This window comes from Thamnophis elegans, chromosome 6, assembly GCF_009769535.1.
Source record: "Thamnophis elegans isolate rThaEle1 chromosome 6, rThaEle1.pri, whole genome shotgun sequence".
NCBI lineage: Eukaryota > Metazoa > Chordata > Lepidosauria > Squamata > Colubridae > Thamnophis > Thamnophis elegans.
In genome coordinates, this window is record NC_045546.1 from 62,763,833 (window position 1) to 62,779,151 (window position 15,319).

At 36.3% G+C, this 15,319-nt stretch overlaps 1 protein-coding gene across 1 annotated transcript in view; it reads left to right on the forward strand.

Moving 5' to 3' along the window:
* Positions 1–15,319, forward strand: part of SRPX (sushi repeat containing protein X-linked) — a 169,652-nt gene that overhangs the window by 96,049 nt on the left and 58,284 nt on the right. The window contains 1 exon segment of the mRNA XM_032219173.1: positions 13,367–13,558. Coding sequence (XP_032075064.1) covers positions 13,367–13,558 — 192 coding nt within the window.

Here is a 15,319-nt window from a genome sequence, read left to right on the forward strand (position 1 = left end):
CTTTGGTTTCTAATTGCTTCGGTATATGGAACAATTACTGCCCATGCAAAGAAAAAGTCATGAGCAAAGTTTATTGGAAAACAGAATTTTATTTGGTGTGTGTGTGTGTGTGTGTGTGTGTGAGAGAGAGAGAGAGAGAGAGAGAGAGAGAGAACTTAATACAAAGAATCATAAGTACGTCAAGAAAGTAAATTAAGAAAATAATGCACATTATTCTGGTGTACCAAATTTCCTCAGTCTGTTGCCATTCAAATGACTCCCAGAATTCTTGGGCAATCTTTGTCATGCAATTAGCAAGTTTTGATATCACATACCAATTTATAAATTCTAAGCCTTAAATGTCAATATAATTCCACATCAATATATTATTAATATAGTCCTTGTATGCTTTAAAGCACATTTTCTTTTTTTTTCAAGGTTTTTTTTACAAATATATCAAATAAATGCGTGAACAGTGTGGTACCTGGGTGTTATACAGTCTAATAAAAGTAAAACTGATAAAATTAATCATAATTATTACATTCAATCAACTTATGTTTTTCGAATGAGCTGTGGTGGTGCAGTAGTTTGAGTGCAGTACTGCAGGCTACTTCTGCTGATCACCGGTTGCCAGCAGTTTGGCAGATTGAATCTCGCCAGGCTCAAGGTTGACTCAGCCTTCCATCCTTCCAGGGTCAGTAAAATGAGGACCCAGATTGTTGGGGGCAATAGGCTGACTCTGTAAACCACTTAGAGAGGGCTGTAAAGCATTATGAAGTGGTATATAAGTGCTATTGCTATTGCTAACAGTAATACACATTTATATTAGGTTGCAATCTAACATTATTCAATTATTTCATGTTTCTCTTGTTATTACTTTTATTTTATTATATAAAAATATATATACTAATATTCCCCTTCTCTTATTTCTGTCACTTCTTCTAGCTTTAGTCCTGCCACCCTTTATTAAAAGGCTTTTTCTTTCTATTCTGTCTAATTTCTAGTCATGTCACCCACCTATGAAAAGAAGAGAGAGAGAGAAAAGGAACAACAACAACAAATAAGAAAAATAATCTTTGTCTGCTTCAATATTTTAATTGCTATGCTTTAAAGGAAAGTGGTGGGACACGGGGGCTCAGTGGCTAAGACACTGAACTTGTCAACCAGAAAGGCTGGCAGTTCAGTGGTTCAAATCCTTTGTGCCGCATAACAGAGTGAGCTCCCATTACTTGTCCCAGCTTCTGCCAACCTAGCAGTTCGAAAGCATGTAGAATAATAGGGATCACCTTTGGTGGGAAGGTAACAGCATTCTGTGTGCCTTCAGCATTTAGTCATGGCAGCCACATGATCATGGAGACATCTTCAGACAATGCTGGCTCTTTGGCTTTGAAACGGAGATGAGCACCACCCCCTAGAGTTGAGAATGACTAGCACATATGTGTAAGGGGAACCTTTACCTTTACCTAAAGGAAAGAGAGAGAAAAGGAAAAGCAAATAAGAAGAACAACAACAAATTATCCATCATTTTTCGCTTGCTTCATTACTTGAATTGCTATGCTTTTTTTTTTAACTTGCCTCTCAAATTCTTCTCTCGGCTCTTTATTTCTGTCAGAATCTGGCTATCCAATCTAAGTATTTCTCCCATCCTTTTCCACTGCCTAGTTCCCAAAGTTTCTGGCCAGGTTCCTGTCTCCCTTTCAAACATATCTTCCAACTTTCTTAATACATTTCCCCCCTGATTTAATTCATCAATCACATTTCAGGGTTCCAAAAAACACCCCCCAACAAAATAAAACTCCAAGGCAGTAGATTCCTCGAAGTTCTACTTTATTAAAGATTTCATGTTGGCACATCTGGGAAAACCCAAATCTGAAAGTTTCCAGGTTTCCCCACCCAGTTGAAAGTTCACAACCCTGCTCCACACACACAAATTCCTCACATGGTCCAATCCATTCTTCAGACTCGACTGGAGACAATCCCCAGTCCCTCCCATCCAGGTGCAGGCAAATGTCCTTGACTCCCAGTGCAAGAAATGTGGTTATGGCTAAGTTTTCACTGCTCCAACAAAAAAAACCCACCCAATTTCCAAGGCTAAAATAGAAGGCAGTCAGGAAGCAAAAAAGAAAAATGGCTTCCAAAACTGACAGGCTCCCCCCAACCAGGAAAGGAACACATCCTGGAATGAATAGACATCAGGGGTTAATACAAGTAGCACATTAACCCCCACCCCCAGGAGGACCCTTAGTCTTATCAGGAAATTTATCATGAAACTGTTTGACTAAGGTGTCTGTATCAATATCCCAACTTTTTACCCAAGTAGCTTCAGAAAAAGGTATCCCTTCCTCTTTTTTTATGGGGAAAAAAACTTCATTGAGAATTTAAAACATTAAAATACAAATATCTTTAAAATAATTTTGTATAAGTTACAATCCTTTTTGACAATACTAACATAACCATTTACTATTCAAATACATTTTATACATTCCTAATTATTCCTATATCTATACATTTATGTTTCTAAGCTGTTCCTCTTATTTATCCATTGATACCAGTTTTCCCAAACTGTATAATATTCTGAGTGTTCCTTGTCCTTAACTCCAATGTGAGTTTATTCATTTCGGTGTAATCAAGAATCTTTTGGAAAATCCCAATGTATAAGAATGGGATGATTTGAATATTTTGGTATAATTGTATGTAGTGACCATTTTATATTAGAAAGATCTCTGTATATTAAATGGATCAATGATGATGTAATGAACAATTGATACATATATGAATTGAAATATTTAATTACTATATGGGTTAATAATTAATAATGGAAAATTATTCTTGGAGCTCTGGATGATTGGTGACATTATGGTCAATTGAAAATATGATTGTATATCATAAATTAATGCAATTTTTTAATTCTAATCTCTGCTTTTTCTCTTTAGAGATAGGCAATATTATAATATTTTAAAAACTTATTGTTACTTGATAGATAATTATGGATTCAAGGAAGTAAGGGTTGTTACAAATGTAGGAATATTAATGGTAATTTGAACACATAATGCTCAACGACAGTGAAATATTTAGTTATGTTTAATGGATAACTAGTGATGTTATTTTGAATCTTAAGAATTGATGCACAAAAACCTGTAACCAAATGACATGCTTGATGAAATGGAGGAAAGTTGTTTTTTTTTCTTCTTGCTTTTGTTTTGTATGTGTTGTTTTCTTTTCTTTCAAGAAAAAGAACAATACACACACACACACACACACACACACATATATATGATAAGGAGGGGACCTGTGGCTTAATGGCTAAGACGTTTGCCTAAGATGCAATACAGCACAGGTTCGAATCCCAGTAAGGGTATAGCTAGCTGATGAGAGCTAAATAGCTTGAAATAGATCTATACTAGTCTCTCTTTATTTATTTATCAGCACAAATAAAAAAACATATATATATATGTATGTATGTATGTATGTATGTATGTATGTATGTATGTATATATATATATATAAACAAGATTGAAAAGTCATAGGCAGAAATCACAATTATGCAATATAGAGCGATGGAATTTGCTTTGAGAATAAGAGGTTTGAAAGAAAATAACCAAGAAAATTTGAAAGAGATTTTTGCAGAAGACTTTGATCAATTAATTGGTGAACCCAGGGCTGAATATGATTGGCAGATTGACAAAATTTATTGCGTTAATTCATGGATTGCCAGACAGATACAACTACCAAGAGATATTGTAATCTATTTTGTCACCAGGAAAAGGAATGTGATATTACAAGCGACCTATAAAACCAAATTGCAGGTCGCAGGTCAGGAGGTGATGGTATTGAAAGAAATTCCACCTAAAATGTTGAGATCTAGAAAGGATTATGCATTTTTAGTGGTTGAACTCAGAAATCGCTAGATACAGTACAGATGGGAGGTCCCAGCCGGATTGGTGGTGAACTACTCAGGACAAAGATATTGTCTTAATTCAGTTTGGAAGGCTAGAGATTTTTACAGCAGTGTATTAAAGTCTGGATACCCTCCATCTCCAGGATTTAGAGGAAAAAAAGAAGCAGGAGAGGCCAGACAGGAAGATATCCAGGCACAAGTGGATGCTGCTCAAGCCCTGAACCTTCTTGAGGAGACAGAAGGAATTATGGAGCAAAGGCAAACACGAGCAGCTACCAAATGTAAGGAACAAGAATTAAAGATGCAGCAAGATCAGACAACAATCCAAGAAACTACAAACACAAATACAGAAGCTGTGGGGGTGGGGAGCTAGACCGAAGATGAAATTCCAGGATTTCCAGGTGGCTCTTAAAAAGCTTCAGGGAGCTGAAGATGACAATTAAATTTCTAACCTGGAACATTAATGGTTTAAACTCACCACAAAAAAGGAGAAAAATATTTCACTATTTGAAACAATTCAAAAATGATGTAATTTGCTTGCAAGAAACACATATTAGAACAAATGTCCAGAAATATTTGTTGAATGCAAGATTGGGACAACATTTCATGGCATCTGCTCTAGAGAAGAAAAATGGTATAGGTATATACTTAAGAAAGGACTTAAAGGCTGAACTAATTGAAGCAGATCCTCAAGGAAGATATATTGCAATTGAATTATTAATAGAAGGAAAGAAGACACTCTTAACAGGAGTATATGCCCCCAATCAACAAGAAGAAAATTTTTATAAATTGCTTCACATTAAGTTAATACAATGGGATTATAGATTGTATATTATTGGGTGATTGGAACGGAGTATTGGACACCAAGAAAGACAAGAAGGGACTTTTACAAAATATCCAAACATGAGCAAGATTACCTAAATCTTTCTTTGATATGATGGATGATATGGAATTGAGAGACATTTGGTGAGAATGGAATGTTAAAGAACAGGACTTTACATTCTTTTCTGATAGGCATCAATCCTTCTCTAGGATTGATTTTATATTAATTACAAACAATTTTCTTTCTAGGGTGAAGAAGACGAAGATGTGCCCGAGAACTTTAACAGATCATAACCTGGTTTGGATGGAACTGGAATATGGAGAGGGATCTAGGAGGTCTTAGAGGTTAAATGAAAATTTATTTAGATACGAGAGAAATGTCAATGAATGCAAAAAACTGTTGAAAGAATATTTCGCTTTTAACATGAATAAGGGAACACCTATGGAAATGGTTTAGAATGCAAGTAAAGCGTATATGAGAGGAGTTTTAAAAAACTTAAATAACCTATATAGACGTAGAAAGGGGAGGAAATGAAGGGAATTAGAAGAAGAGATAAAAAAGAAAGTGCAGGTCCAGATGATAAGAAGACAAAACAGGCAATTACTTTATTACGAGCGCAATTTAACATGTTGATGTCAGACCAAGTAGCAACTAACCTGTTATATGCTAAACATAATACTTTTTGCAATGCAAATAAACCAGGCAGATGGTTAGCATATATGTTAAAGAAAAAACAAAATTTTCGTACTATAGAGGAAAATAGAATACAAAGGTAAAGAAGCCTACCAACAGGATACAATTAAAAAGGCCTTTTTAGAATTTTATACAAGACTGTACGCTGCTGATAAAATACAAGGCTTAGACATAGATAGATATCTGGAGAAAGAGAAAATTCCCATAGTTACAGATGAGCAAAGGGGGAGATTGAACCAACCAATAACTACGGAGGAAATCCTCCTGGTAATTAAGCAGTTAAAAGTTGGGAAGGCCCCTGGTACAGATGGATTGACAGCGACTTATTATAAAAACTTACAATTAGAAATGGTAGAACCTCTTAAGGAGTTATTTAATAAAATTCAACTGGAAGGAAGGGTACCACCATCTTGGAGAACAGCCTTTATTTCCTTGATTCTGAAAGAAGATCAAGATCACAGTCAGCCAAAAAATTACAGGCCTATATCACTACTTAATACAGATTATAAAATTTTTGCCAAAATACTAGTAAATAGGTTGATGTTAGTTATACAACAAATGATTCATAATGATCAATCTGGTTTTATACATGGGAGACAAATGAAAAGTAATGTAAGACAAACTTAATATATTGGAGTATTTGGGGAAGAATAACCAAGTCCCTGCAGCGCTTATATTTTTGGACGCGGAGAAAGCATTTGATTGAGTGAATTGGCAATTTTTAATAAAATAATACAAAAGATGCAGCTTGGAGAGTACTTTACACAATCTATCAAGGCAATATAGCAGAAACAAACAGCACAAATGATAGTTATTGGTAGTCTAACAGAATCCTTTAAAATTGAAAAAGGAACAAGACAGGGGTGTCCCCTATTTCCATTATTGTTTATCTTAACCCTGGAGTTATTGCTGAATAAAATACGTGGGTCAGATGATTTACAGGGAATTAAAATTAGACATTACGAATACAGAGTACGAGCATTTACGGACGACTTGATTGTAACTTTAACCCAACGGGGAAATCAGCTATAGGCTTAATGAATATAATCAATCAATATGATCAAGTATCTGGGTTTAAAATAAATCTAGGGAATACAAAGATGATAGTTAAAAATATGACTACAAATCAAAGAGAAGAACTAGAAAGAGTAACAGGATGCGAGGTAGTAAAAAGGTTTAAACATTTAGGAGTTTATATCACAACTTCAAATGGGAAATTATATAAGTATAATTATGAACCAAAATACAGATAGAGATGAACAAATTAGAAAAATCACAATTGTCTCTGCTGGGAAGGATAGCAGCAGTAAAATGAATGTTTTGCCTAAGTTTCTATTTCTTTTTCAAATGATACCAATACTTTAAAAAGATGCAAATTTGGAAGAATGGCAGATAGGTATTAATAAATTTGTTTGGGCAGGGAAGAAACTGAGAATAAAACTTAAAATAATGCAAGACATACGGGAAAAAGGAAGTTTGAAAATGCCCAACTTAAAATTATACTATGAAGCAGTAGTTTTATCAACAATTAGTGATTGGATCAATTTAACAGAGGATAGAATTTTGAACATTGAGGGATATAATTTGGTATATGGTTGGCATGCTTATTTAATATATGATAAGGTGGACAAGATTTTTAAAAGCCATATTTTAAGGAATGCTCTATTGCATGTTTATTTTAGTGTATAATTGTTAAAAGTTTTATACCCTGTATTTTGCTCTGGGAGGTGGGGGAGGGTGGGAGGGGATGTGGGATTGGGGCGGAGGGAGGGAAGGAGAAGGGTATACAATTGTAAAACATTAAAACTCTTTAATAAAAAAATAAAAAAGAATAAAAATAATCTTATAAAGGAGATAAAAAGAAGACTGACACCACAATTGGCAAGAGAGATAAGAGATAAGACTGTTTTGTTACTGGAAAGATACAGGTTGACAATGAAAGTTGATAACAAAAAAATTATTTGATTTTGGTGATTAATAAGTAGGAATTGTGTAAGTCTTAGATTGTTTTAGATTGTTATCAAATGTTTATTCACTAACAATTAATTAACTATAATAATAATGAAATGATAATGGATACAGCATAATGATATATACATGTATTGGCAATCTAGTAAAAGAAATTTGGATATAAATTGCAAATTGTGACTTGGGAAAAAGACCTATAGATTTTATTAACAAATTTTTATTTAGATCTTGTTATAAAGGTGTAAGGTTTTTTGGGGGGGGGTCTAATGTGTTGGGGTGAATCATTGCCTCCATAGTGGATAACCAGCTCAGGATTTTCATATATTGTATCAACAAATCCCTCAATATGTGTGTATAAAAATATGTGTGTAATTTACTTCTGGTATTCCACATGAAGGTATGCCACCCCGTCTGTAGGTCGTGCCCTTCCAAACTTAACATTCTCCTATTTTTTAAATTTGCCCATTCCCTAATCCAGTGATGGCTAACCTTTTTGCCATTGCATGCCAAAAGTGGGGGAGTGCAGGGGGGAGCATGCATAGGCATGTTGACACCCATAATTCTATGTGTGCGACCCCTCCGTGCATGCTGCATGACCCCCACTCTCCCCCCCGCTTTTGGCACATGATGGACCCATTTTCCCCCTCCCCAGGCTCCAGAGGATTTCTAGGAGTTTGGAGAGGGCAAAAATGCCCCCTGCCCCCCTGGAGGCCCTTTGGAGGTTTCCCTGAAGCCTCCAGAGAGTGAAAAATGACCCTATGGGCAAACCGGAAGTCCGTTCCCAAACTTCCAGTTTGTGTGTTAGGTTGTTTTTCGTCCTCCAGAGGCTTCAGGGAGCCCCACCCTCCCCCAACTTTTGGTGCATGATGGACCCATTTTTTGCCCTCCCAGGCTCAAGAGGCTTTTGAGGAGCCTGAGGAGGGTGAAAACAGCCTCCCCCACCCTCGGAGGCCCTCTGGTGGCTTCAAGATGCTTCCAGAAGGCAAAAAATGGTCCCATGGGCAACCCAGAAGTCCATTACTGAACTTCTGGGTTGCCTGTAGGGCCGTTTTTTCGCCCTCTGGAGGCTTCCGGAGACTTCTCTGAAGCTTCCAGAGGGCGAAAAATGGCCGAAAATGAAGGCCAAAGTCAGCTAGCCAGAGCGCATGCACACTGCAGATGACAGGGCAATGCCTCATGTTCCCTAACAAATGACTCCCCATGCCACCTGTGGTACATGTGTCATAGGTTCGCCATCAACGAGCTATAGTCTATACTACAATCTCTCATACCTGCTTTCGTATTTTTGGACAATACTGATAAACTGCTTAAATACTAATTACCACTATATATAGTTATATATATTATATGTACTATATGTAACTATATGTAACTATATGTAACTATATGTAACTATATGTAGTATGTATATATATATACACACACACACACACACATACATACATACATACATACATACATATATATGTTGCATTTGTGCTGATAAATAAATAAAGGGAGACTAGTATAGATCTATTTCAAGCTATTTAGCTCTCATCAGCTAGCCATACCCTTACTGGATTAGAACCTGTGCTGTATTACATCTTAGGCAGATGTGTTAACCACTAAACCACAAGGTCCTTCTCCGTTATCAGCTGAGCCAGGGAGATAGGTATATATTAAGTGTTACACAAGCCTGTATGCCCAAATACGGGAGGAAGCTCACTGCTTCCACTCTCTGTCCAATTGGCTCATCACAAGAGACCATCCAGACAGAAACCCAAATATTTTTACTGTTCCTTTGTTACATTTGTGTTGTATTTGTGCTTAGTGGTTAACACATCTGCCTAGGATGTAATACAGCACAGGTTCTAATCCCAGTAAGGATGGCAGGATAAAAAAATTAAAGTAGATATCTTAGATAAGCCGCAAGATCTTTATGATCTACTTGTTGGGTCAGAGGAAGAGCATAGCAGCATAGCAGGAAGGAATTAGAACAGATGAGCCAAGAAGAAGACCGACAGATGTGAAAGGGAAAAGACCAGGAGAAAAGAAGTAAGGAAGAGAAAGAACACCAAGAAGGAGTCAGAACAAGGGCACAAAGGGATATAAGGACTAATAGAAGACTGCGACTGACACAACAGTAAGAGAATGGAAAATGAACTGAAAGTGTTTTCACTAAATGTTAATGTCTTAATTCTCCAGTTAAAAGGAAAGAAATATTTACAAAATTAGTGAAACAGAAAATGGATATTGTGTGCCTCCAGGAGGTACACATTAAGAAGCTAGATGAAAATATTTACAATGTAATAAATTGGGGGAATGTTATGTAGCTCTGGCGGAAAAGAAAAAACGGGTGGCAGTATACATCAGGACAGGGATAAAAGCAAAACAAATATGCAGATACAAAGGGAAGTACTGATAATTGAAATAATTCTAGGTCAAAAAAGTCTGCTCCTAGCAGTGATATATACACCTAATAAAAATCAAAGGAATTCTATATAAAAGTTCATGAAAAGATTATAGAGATTGGAAAAGAAAATATATGTTTAATTGGCAATTACAATGTGATTGTACATATAAAGAAAGATTATGCCAATGACCAGAAAAATAAGAAAAAAGAATACTCTTCCAAAAACCTTTTTCAAAATGGCAGAGGAACTAAATTTAGAAGACATTTGGAGAACTCGTAACCCAGAAGAAAGTAAATTTACGTTCTACTCTAACCCTCATAGATCCTGGTCAAGGATCGATATGATTTGGATAAATGTAGAATTACATAAAGAAATAGAGGCAGTAGAGATTTGGCCAAATACCTGGGCAGATTGTAATCCCCTTGTAATAATATGGAAAGGGCAAAAAAAGAAGAAAGGAAGATGGACATTGAGCCCACAAACTTTAAAACAAAAGGAATATATTAAATGGATTACAAAAAATTAGAATTAATCTTTCAGGTCAATAAACAACATACCTCGGTACAAAACTTATGGGACACAATGAAGGTGTATATCAGAGCACTAACAATAGCTATACTGCTAAGAAAAATGAGAAAGAGAAAGATTACAATACACTACAAGAGGAGATTAAAGAGTTGGAAGCCAAACTATAAAAGAAGCCCGGGGATGAGCAAATTAAAAGTAAAAGGGCCCTAGCCAAGCACAAATGGAATATACTGGATCAGGAGAAAAACGCAAGAAACCTAAAATTTGTAAAACAAAACCACTTTGAACATACAAACAAACCAGGGAGATAGTTAACATATAGGTTAAAAAGAAAGAGAGAAGAGAATAATCCAGCAACTACAAGACAAAAATGGAAATTTACAAAGCAATATGGATAAGAAAAGGAGATTGCACAAGATTTATTTCAGGAGCTTTACAAACAAGGAGTTGCAATAGAGAAAATAAAGGATTATTTGAAAGGAGAAAACATGCCCCCGCTAACAGAAAAGAAATAGTAAATAGGGAGATAACATTAGAACTTAAGGAAGCAATTCAAAGGCAAAAATCAAACAAGACGGACGGGTTACCAGGGAAATTTATAAGAACTTAGATGAACCAATTAAGTTGTTATTACTGGAAGTCTGTAATGACATTTGACAGAAGCTAAGCTACCAGAATCATGGAGAGAAGCATATATCTCCCTGATTTTGAAAGAAGGTACAGATGGCACACAAATTAAGAACTGTAGGCCAATCTCTCTTTTAAATGATGACTACAAAATATTTATGAACATTATTGCAGAAAGAATGAAGAAATTATTAAAAGAAAATATACATTCGGATCAAATGGATTCTTACCGATGAGACAAATAAGAAATAATGTAAGAATAGTAATTAATATAGTGGAGGCCCACCCAGAAAAACAGGCAGCCCTGGTCTTCTTAGATCCCAAATTTGGCAATTCATGACCCAAACAATAAGAAATGAAGTTTGGAGAGAAATTTGAAATATGATAAGAGTCAATCTACTCCACCCAGAAAGCAAGCATAATATTAAATGGGGAGATTACCAAACCATTTGAAATAAGGAAGAGGGTACAACAGAGATATCCACTATCACCTCTTCTCTTTATTTTGACTTTAGAAATTTATTAATAAGAATTAGATTGTCTTTGGGAGTAAGAGGAACTAAAATTAAACAAGAAGAATATAAGGTCTAGGTGTTTGCTGGTATTCTTCATAGAAGAGCCATTGGAATCGTGACAAATACTAACACAAGAGAGAAAAATGGGGAAGTAGCAGGCCTCACAATTAATAAGGAGAAAACTAAAATGCTAGTCAAAATTTAACAGATAACAGAAGAGAGAATTAGAGAAGGAATTGGGGCTGCGGATTGCAATGAAGGTCAAATATCTAGGTATTTGGATAACGGTGAGATGCTCCTCAATAAAAGATAATTACATGATTCTATTCCAACAATAAAGAGGACCTAGAAGCATGGGGGAAACTACAATTAGCATTGTTAGGAAAAATTGTGACCATTAAGATGAATATCCTACCAAAAATACTTTACTTATTACAAATGATTCCTGTAAAATTGGATAAAAAATTCTTCACAGATTTAAACAAAATAACTATAAATTTGTCTGGGCAGATAAAAAAGCATGAATAAAATTAAATGCATTGCAGGACAGCAGGAGTAGAGGTGGCTTTGGACTCCCAGTATGGGAAACCTATTGCAAAGCAGCAAGTTTAGTATGGATTAGAGCCGTGATGGCAACCTATGGCATGTGTGCCATAGGTGGCACACGGAGCCATTTGTTATGGAACGCAAGGCGTTGCCCTGTCAGCTCCAGCTGACTTCGGCCTTCATTTTTTGCAGTTTTTCGCCCTCTGGAGGCTTTAGGGAAGCCTCCTGAAACCTCTGGAGGACCTGCAGGGGGCGGGGGAGGAGGTTTTCGCCCTCCCCAGGCTCCTAGAAAGCCTCTGGAGCCTGGGGAGGGTGAAAAACTGGTCCATCATGTGCCAAAAGTGGGGGAGGGGGTCACACACACATGCATAGGGGGTCACATGGGCATGCATGGGGTTTGCATACATAGAATTATGGAAGTGGGCACACCCGCACATGACCCCCCATGCGTTCCCCCTGCTTTTGGCATGCAATGGCAAAAAGGTTAGCCATCACTGCTATAGCTTGTTCCGTCTTACTGTGGTATTAACCATCAGCTGCTTCTTTATTCTCAAAATTTTGCCTCGAAAAGCCCACTGATCATGGAAAACTCAGCACAGGGAACAGTGCGCTGTTCCTCTGCACTGCCATGACACAACGTCACCACTGGAAGACCAAGGGTATCCCTTCCAATGCACTAAATACTGCAATCGTCCCCTCTGCAATCTAGAGTCCAATATCTTCTTCACTTTATAATGAATCTCATCCTGAACCCAATTAGCTTTGGAGATACAGTAGGTTGAGGTCTCAGTCTAGAACCCACAGCAGGTTTTAACAGACTGCAATGGGAGTTAGGATGAATTATTCCCAGTCTGTGAGGGAGATTACTGGTTTAATCACTTTCACTATGGGGAGACCTAGGTACTTTGGTCCTGACTTTTTACTTTTCAAACTCAAGCATATGTACTTGGTAGAGAGATATATGTGATCCCACCTGAAAGTGTTTCATATTCTCAGGTAAATATAGGATAACAAGAAACATACACAATATTTTATCCATTTTGATGCAAATTCAATCCAATTTTTTTTAAAGAAAAAAAAATTTATTGTAGCTGGCCAGTTAGTGGCAGACTTATCTCATAACAGGAAACTAAGGTGGCAGTCCTTATGTAGGTATAAATTGCTGATTTTAAGAGTTCGGTATTTGTATAATTTTTAATATAATAATTCTGGAACAAACAGGGAAAGTCATAGTTTTCATTTCTGTAATGTTGGAGAATGAGGCCTTTTGATGATATAGCTTCTGTTTTCCTGTGTAACTGGATAGTCTTGCCCCCCACACACACATGAGCTGCATAATTAATTTTACTGTTCTTATTTCCTTTGTTGATTTTTGTCCTATGGTTTCTCTTTCTAGATGCACCATGGTGCTCTCCTATCAAGGTAAAATATGGTTATGCAAATTGCAGAAGTCCTATGGAAGGGTATTACAGAAATGTCTTGGGGACCACATGTGGCATTCATTGTCAGAAAGGTTATGAACTGAATGGTCCTCAACATCTTATTTGCCAGTCAAACAAACACTGGTCTGGGAAAGTTTTCTGCAAACGTAAGTGGCTCATTTTTTTTCCTGAATATTTGCTTTCAAGTTCTTTGTTTCTGATCCTGTGGCTCTTGACCATATATACCGTATTTTTTGGAGTATAAGACGCTCCAAAGTATAAGATGCACCTAGATTTCGGGGAGGAAAACAAGGGAAAAATATCTGCCTCTGCCTCCCAGCAATTTGCCTCCTTGCAACAAACAATACAGACAATATACACTGTTTGTAGTGTTATATTTCAGACTATACTTGTACAGATGCTGTTAAAATTGATGTGTTTTCTGGAAGTATAGTTATTTTCTGCTATTTAAAAGAATAATACTTTTTAAAACAATAGCACAGGGTCTCTTCAGATCAATCATTTATTTTAAAAAGTGTCTTCATTTTGTTAAGTTGTCTAGAATAATAATAAGCAGTCTATAAAAAATAAGTCTAATAATTTGAATATTCTATAGGCATTTATAGTTGTTGACTTACCTCCTTGCAGCAAACAGCCTGATTAATACAAGAAAAAAAAATCTGCCTCAGTAATTTGCCAGGTGGAGCAAACAGCAAGTTTCACTTTCAATTTCTCCCATCACCAGCTGTTACAGGTTGCAGGGATTGCTATAGTTTATTGAAGCCTCCACAAGCCCCCATTTGCTGCAAAGAGGTAAATTGCTGGGAGGCAGAGACCAAAGGGTTGGGATCGGTGAGTGGGTGGGGGTACATTCAGTGTATAAGATGCACCCAAATCTTCACCCTCTTTTAGGGGGAAAAGGTGCGTCTTATACTCTGAAAAATACGGTAATTCAATTTTAGTGGGGCTTTTACTAGTTAGTGTTTTAGCAGAATAAAAATTAGTTATGGAATTCTTTGCTTATACAGAAGAAACAGTAACGTTAGCAGTGGGTTTTTTTCTATGCTGGTTAAACAGTTGAGTGTTCAGTTTTATACAACAGAATACTTTTTAAGTCTTCCTATTTATTGCAAAGGGAAGAATTTATGTGGGTTTTTTTTCATTGCATTGGCAATATTTGTTGTAATTAATTTCATTTATGTCCTTTATGGTTATATAGACTGCTTTAAATATATGCATATGTAGCTTTAAAGATTTGTTTTAAGGGTAATTAATATAGCTTTTATTTAAAAAATATACTGTCTGTCAGTGTTCCAAATATCATGCAGAATTAAATCAGAGTCCAAGGCAGATCTATCCTTAAAGTTCCAACTTAATAAAACAGACATGTTGGCACAACTGTGGAATCCTGAATCTGCACCCAGTTGAAAGTTCAATATCTTGCCCCACATCCACAAGTTCATCACATGGTCCAATCTTCCTCTGCCACGCTGGCATTTCCACCCATCTAGTTCCGGTCAGGTGCAGAGGTGCAGAGACAAAGAATGACCTTGGGCTTCTAGAAAGTAATGACAACACACATTCTACAATTCTACTCCTTACTATTCCCCCTCCCAATTACTACTCTAATGAAACAGCATAGAAAAATAATAATGTGTGTGGCAGGCCAAATATCCTAAAAGGAATATAACTGCAGGCCTGACACTATCATTTTTAAGTTTTCTATGGGAAAGGAGTTGCAAGAAATACATAGTAATAAATATAAACATCAGTACTAAAAAGACAAGGAAAAATTTCAGACTTCAATAAGAAAAATAAAAACTATTTTTCCCCCTTGCAGTGCATTTGTAGATTTTGGTCCCCTGTTTCTCTTTGTTTCTGACCATCCATGCTGCACTTCATGTAACAGCAAGGCAGCAGTAAAATTA